This window comes from Drosophila bipectinata, chromosome 2R (assembly GCF_030179905.1).
Source record: "Drosophila bipectinata strain 14024-0381.07 chromosome 2R, DbipHiC1v2, whole genome shotgun sequence".
Lineage (NCBI taxonomy): Eukaryota > Metazoa > Arthropoda > Insecta > Diptera > Drosophilidae > Drosophila > Drosophila bipectinata.
In genome coordinates this window covers 5,068,996-5,075,985 of record NC_091737.1, presented here as the reverse complement: position 1 = coordinate 5,075,985, position 6,990 = coordinate 5,068,996, and the positions used below count along the sequence as shown (strand labels likewise).

The 6,990-nt window shown below is 35.2% G+C and overlaps 1 protein-coding gene across 1 annotated transcript; it reads right to left on the bottom strand.

Annotated features, from left to right (window-relative positions):
* Positions 1-417: 417 nt before the first annotated feature.
* On the bottom strand, positions 418-6,420 carry LOC108133773 (probable protein phosphatase CG10417). Its single transcript, XM_017253839.3, has 4 exons — positions 5,866-6,420; positions 4,808-5,812; positions 1,557-2,090; positions 418-882 (listed from the first exon to the last, which is right to left on the bottom strand). Exons 1-4 carry the CDS (start codon positions 5,974-5,976, stop codon positions 523-525), a joined length of 2,010 nt encoding a protein of 669 aa, XP_017109328.2. The 5' UTR covers positions 5,977-6,420; the 3' UTR covers positions 418-522.
* Between the last annotated feature and the right edge of the window lie 570 nt (positions 6,421-6,990).

The window sequence follows — 6,990 nt, the reverse complement described above, 5'->3', positions numbered from 1 at the left end:
CAGTGTTAAAAATGGTGGAGAATTGTTTGAGTTAATTTTCGTTTCATTTATTTAATTTAAACAATTATCCATTTATCAGTAAACCAAAGAAACGGGTTTTAACTCTTTTTTTGAAAATGGGATTTTTCTGAAATGGAAAAATCGGCCTTTAGGAGCCACTTGGCTCTTTGCTTGGCACTATCTCGCTCACACGCTCTGCTCATTCTTGCTCAAAACCCCTCCTCCACCAACACCAACAAAAAGCAGTGCTATAATTTCTAAACCGCAGCTACAACGGTTGGAAAGTGCTCCTGACCTAGAGGACGGTAAATCAAAAAATGGGCTGAAATGGTTTGTTGACCCTTATTTCGTATTTAATATTAACATATATTTTAACATAAAAGCAGATGCTGAAAGTTTAAACATGATTTGATCTGGTTTAAGTATACAAAGATATTTATTTATGTAAGCCTACATGCTTTCAATAAATAGTGACATTTTGTTCGCCAAGTGCAAGTTTTAATCAATTGACAAGTTAATACATTAAGATGGTGACACAGTTATAGTGAGTTCATTTGCATTAATCACGCCAGTGCTTTCATTTTGGCTTTTTGAAGTGCCACTCATAACTCCAGAGGCAGTGTCAACTGGGTCCAAAACTCGGTCTTCAGTCTTTAATCGTTTATTGGAATTATGCAAATCACTGACTTCTGCAACTGCCTCAGGCGAAGCACATCTTTTGTTTGTAGCGTTTTGTTCATCTATGGTGTGTTCTGCGTTCGTATTATTGATAGATGTTTCTAAATTTTGGAGATTTTTTCCGAATTTCACAATAACGGCAGTCATGTTGTCACAACCAGTTCCATCGCCCATCGTGTTTGGCGCTAAACAGTTATCGAAGAGCTAGCAAAAAATTTGTAAATAATACTATCGTAACAAGAAAGTAAAGTAACTTCGGGCGAAGCCGAAGTTGATATACCCTTGCAGTTAAAGCCGGATATATATCGCAAACATCGGATATAATTGGCCAATCGTTATGAGAATATCATAATAAAAACAAGTTATTACGATACAAAATCTAAAAAAAAGTCTCAAGCTTCGATCTTCAAAACTACCAAAGTTGGTATTTTTACCAAATACAAAATATTAATTCCGATTGTTCAGTTATATGGAAGCATTAGGATACAGTCGGCCGATCCTTATGAAATTTGGTGGGTCGTATTATTTAGCTAAAAATCCGAACTCTCTAACCTAAAAACACTTAAGTTATAGCATTTACGATCAATCAGTTTTATGGCAGCTATAGGATATAGTCGGCCGATCCCGTCCTTTCCGACTTTTATACTGCGTGCAAAGGAAAGAAGGGTTTGTGCAAGTCAATAGCTTTAAAACTAACAGACTAGTTTGAGTAGAAACAGAGAGACGGACATGCTCATATCAAGTTAGGAGGTGATCCTGATTACGAATATATATACTTTATAATGTCGGAGATATTCCTTCACTGCGTTTCACACTTGCGTTTTGACCAAAATTATATTACGCTCTGCAAGGGTAAAAAATTACCAGAAAATACTTACTTCTTCACAAATTTGAGACAATTTCCGGGTTTCGTCTTTTAATTTTAACCGAACAAAATGGACAACCTCCTCACTAGACATATAATTCCATATACCATCACAAGCCAATATCATAAATTCGTCTTCCGGCGTAATAAGTAATTTTTTAACGTCTGGTAATGCCGATATCATTTGTGCCTCAGCAGGCAATCCCAAATTTGTTTTGTAGGCATGATCTCCAAGGGCTCTAGATAAATTTAAACCACCGTTAACACGTCCATCAAGGGTGACACGACCACCAGCGTTGACAATACGCATAGACTCCCTTTCATCTTCTGGTTTATGATCCAAGCTCATTTCAATGGCACGTCCATTGCGGGACACAACGCAGCGGGAATCTCCTGCATTTGCCACAAAAAGATTGCGACCTTGCAATAAACAAACAACAGCCGTACATCCACTATCTTTGCCTGGCTCTTCTATCATATTAGCACAAAAGTTATCATTGGCCATTTGATCTTCATCGATCTCCTCATCGCTGACATCATCATCGTCCTATAAAATAATTAATAAAAAATGTGTCCAAATAAAATAAATCATAACTAGGTAGTAATATTTATACAAGAAATATCAAAGCAACATCAAGATTCGTCTTCAATTTTTTTTATTTTATTTTGTTTTTTGTGTAAATCTAAATTTATTTATGTATTTTTTATTATGTTTTTATTTTTAATTATTTTTAATTTAATTTTATTAGGTTTAACCTAATTTCTTATAACAATTTTGAAGAGCAATCTTCAATAACACATAATAATAGTTATTAACAATAGTTAATTCAATAACAGTTTTACGAATCTCTCAACGTAAAAAATTCAACCGTAAACCAAAATCAAAAGAACAAAAGTGTCTTGCTCTGAGAGAGAGTGATTGTCAAAATTTTTTGCGGTTGTTCGCATAAACTAGTGGTGGGCAAAATCTCATTTTACATAGCACGCGTGTATAGTGTAAGAAATTCTGCCGCAGCGCTGCCGGCACACTGACAGTATGAGCTTTCTCAAATTTTTTTAGATGCTCTCCCATTTGCTCTCATTTTGATTCATTTGACAGCCCAAACTAAAAATCAAAATGTTTCCACTGAGAAAAAAATTTTCTCAGAAATTGGGTAAGAAAAAGTTTTCTCCATAGAAAATATAGATAGAAAAGCGTAGCTTTTCATTTTTTTAAGAACTCTTGCTAGAAAATCTTTCTTTAAAATAAAATACACCATTTGAAATGAAATACACGAAAAATGAATTAAAAAACTACTTTTTTTCGCTCAGTGAATGCTTTGCTCTCATTGTTTTTCTCTGTAACGCATACACTCAAATTTTAAACATGTGTGCGTTTTTCCCCCCACTGGCATAAACTGAACATAAGGAAAACAAGAAAGGAAAGCTTACTTCGGGCGGAGCCGAAGTTTATATACCCTTGCAGTTAATACCGGATATATATCGCAAACATCGGATATAGTTGGCCGATCCTTATGAATACATCATAATAAAACCAATTAACTAAAATAAAAAATCTAAAAAAAGTCCCAAGCTTCTATCTTCAAAAATAAGAAAGTTGATACTTCTACCAAGTACCATTTCCGATCGTTCAGTTATATGGCAGCTATAGGATATAGTCGGCCGATCCTAATGAAATTTGGTAGGTTGGATTAACTGGCCAAAAATATAATCTGTATTAAGTTTCAGATTTCTATCTTCAAAAACACGAAAGTTGGGTCATTTCCGATCGTTCAGTTATATGGCAGCTATAAGATATAGTCGGCCGATCCTTATGAAATTTGGCCTGTCGTAATGGTTTGCCAAAAATAGCTCTCGTGTCAAATTTGAACTCTATAGCTCAAATTTGTAACTCTAAAAACACCAAAGTTATACCATTTCCGATCAATCAGTTATATGGCAGCTATAGGATATAGTCGGCCGATCCGAAAGAAGGGTGTGTGCAAAGTTTCAAGACGATAGCTTCAAAACTGAGAGACTAGTTCGCGTAGAAACGGACAGACAGACAGACGGACAGACAGACGGACAGACGGACAGACGGACATGCTCATATCAACTCAGGAGGTGATCCTGATCAAGAATATATATACTTTATAGGGTCGGAGATGTCTCCTTCACTGCGTTGCACACTTTTGGACAAAATTATAATACCCTCTGCAAGGGTATAAAAATGAAAGGAAAGCTAACTTCGGGCGGCTATATAATCTTATAGCTGCCGTATAACTGAACGATCGGAAATGGGTATTTGGTAGAAATACCAGCTTAGGTATTTTTAAAGATAGAAGTTTGGGACTTTTTTTTCAATATTTTTTTGTAATTAATTGGTTTTATTATGATATTCTCATAAGGATCGGCAAACTGTATCCGATGTTTGCGATATATATCCGGTTTTAACTGAAGAGGTATATCAACTTCGGCTCCGCCCGAAGTTGGCTTTCCTTTCTTCTTAAGGTTTCAGAGTGTTTCCCTTCATCTGCTCCTATCTTAAAACCCTCTGCAAGGGTAAAAAAATAATATAGTGGAAAATTAAATAAAAACAAAAAAGTCGAGTATCCCGACTATGTTATACCCGGTATTCATCTCTTCTACCCACACTTGAACTAAGCAAAAAAAGTTGTTGCAAACTTATGCGCTTGGTGCGCTTAGTGACTTCCAACGTCACTATAACTTCTCTAAAAATTGTACGTTTTGGCTGAATTTTCCATTAAAACATTTACCTAACATTTTGGCATGAAAACATTTTCCAAGATTTCCACACATTTTTTTATCCGATTTGTATGGGAAATATATGGGTTTACCCCCTCTAAAAACCAGCCGATTTGGATTTGCCATTTGATGCGATTTGGCATAAAAAATTAAAAAAAAAATACCTTTCTGTACTGGCGCTACAGAAATTTGGGGCGTGGCGCCAAATATGAACTACGTTATAAGAGTCTCCACGCCAAGTTCTATAGCTTCATCTTTTATAGTCTCAGGATACACGTGTCCATACGGACAGACGGTCATGGCTTTATTGACTCGGTTGTTGATGCTGATCCAGAATATATGTATGTTACATATGTACATACATTCACACGACTACAATATACCATTGTACTTTATACCGGGTACAAAAATAGAGGTTAGAATAATATGGTTATACAGCTAAACGTGGCTATATAAGCTCTACCATTGACGTACAAATCAAGTCGTTAAATGAAGTCGTAAACAGCGATAATAACCTACCTCATCATCATCATCGTTGTTAGTAGAGTCAATATCGTCATCAGAACTTTCTTCAGTTGGGATATCCGAGCTTTTAATATTTTCATAATCATCATCATCATCTGTGGACTCCTCCTCTGCTGCAGACGTCGTCATCTCTCTAAGTTTCTCTGATTCTTTACTAGACGAAGAGTAATTAATATTGGTTATTTCCTTGCCATTGGGTTTAAATTTTTCTATGTTGCAACCAGATTTGAGAGAACTTTTTAAATTTTTGTTGTCACCTTCACATGTAACCTCTGAGATAGTTTCACACCCATTATGATTACTTTTGTGCAATTTTGAAATAGCATTATCTGATGGTATGTCAGCATCAGTTTTACTTGTAATAAGATTGGTGTCATGTGTACCAAAAGATGAACCAGAACCACCCGAACACCTTTCTACCATTTTTGCAGATTGTTTTGAACGTATGTTGTCAATACTGGCAAATGAAGCGGCTGCTGCAGCGGAAGTTGAAGAACCTTCTGGTTTGGCTAAGGGGTCCATTACAGCTTTATTTGCAGCTTCTGCAGCCACTGCTGCAGCTCTGCGACCCCGTAAATATGGGGATTGATGTTTTAAGCCAGCATTGGCATCTGATTGGATCTTAACCAAATCATGTGCTAAAGGAAGCCCTTTATATTTCTCTAAAACTTCATTTAAAGGCAAATGGCTTTCCTCTCGTAGCTCAATTAGGTCTTCCTCATCTTCATCTTCTTCGGCATCCACTTCGGCAAGGTTATGCTCGCCTGCCAATATTTTTAAAAAAGAGACCACTGGTGGATCCAGCAATGTTTTGTCAAATGCTAAAAAAGCCTCTTTAAGAGCTTCTTCTATTTGACCACGTTGATACGAATCATTACTTTTCAAGAACTCTGGAAACTTATCAGCGCAGTACTGTGCAACCTCGGCACCGCCGTGGCCGTCATATACAGCAAAAAAGGATGCATTTTTGTCAAAGTTTAAAATGGAGTTGTGGGCGTCCTAAAGAAAAAAAATAGTTTAATCTTTTTAAACTAAGTATTACTTTTTTTTACCTCTTGACTGTTTCGCCATCCTTGCATTGAACTTGTTCCAACGGTAAGTAATTCATTAAATTCATCTGTTGATGCCTTATCTGTTTTTGGCTGGGACAAGTAAGCACCCATGATGTTTAGTATTATTTAGTTTTGAAAAAAAAACCACAAAAAAAAATTCTGAAGTCAAAATCTTAGACCTAACATGTTAGCATTCGAAAAATCGATGCTCAAACAATATCACGCACGCGTGGTGCATGTGGTAAATTGTTTTGCCCCGATGATAAAAACAGGTTTTATATTTGTATTTAGGTATGTATGTATAGACGAAATTTTAGGTCCAACGCTCTAATATAGAAAAATTTGCTGCTGCACGTGAGTTTTCAAACTTCTTTCCAAACCAACTGGCATAACAAATGATTCATTTTTTTTATGTATAAGCAACACTCTGAACTATACGACTTCTGCCAAAAGCCCCAAAGTATTTTGTTTTGAGAAACACGAATATTTCATCGATTAATGATATATGTGTAAAGAACATACATATATGTGCATACATTTTCCGATAACAAAATGACAATTGACTCTAAATATATGTCCCACTTCGTTTCCGGTTAAGATAGAAGAATAATATTTATAGATATTAAACCGACCGTAATTATTATGAGTTTCATTTAAAAAATCACTAAGCACTAAGCACTAAAATAACTAGCGAAAAAATAAAAATCAAAAAATAATCATTATTCTATGATCGAAAAAAAATCACAAAATAATCAATATTGTCTGAGCCAAAAAATATATATCATAAATAATCATTATTTTTTATTTTTTTCGATCAAAAGTCAAGTACAAAAGTTGGTATTTATACTAAACACCAAATACTTTTTCTGACCGTTCAGTTATATGGAAGCTATAAAATATAGTCGGCCGATCAATATCAAATATGGTAAAATCTGTACGAAGTTTCAACTTCAACGAATTTCTTATTTCATTTTTCGTTAATTAAAAAGTTGGAATGGGCACCTAAATAGTATATTCAAAGAAAGCTCTGCTAGCAACAGTTTTTAAACAAATGAAAAACTACGCTTCCCCATCTATATTTTCTATGGAAAAACTTGTTCCAACCCAATTTCTGAGAAAATTTTT

Bases quoted from the DNA above. Each gene is read 5' to 3' on its own strand.
- LOC108133773 (XM_017253839.3), bottom strand. From the start codon at position 5,976: ATGGGTGCTTACTTGTCCCAGCCAAAAACAGATAAGGCATCAACAGAT. The intron at 5,813-5,865 runs GTAAAAAAAAGT...TTTTTTCTTTAG, and splicing joins GATGGCGAAACAGTCAAGAG to GACGCCCACAACTCCATTTT. The intron at 2,091-4,807 runs GTAGGTTATTAT...ATTATTTTATAG, and splicing joins ACAACGATGATGATGATGAG to GACGATGATGATGTCAGCGA.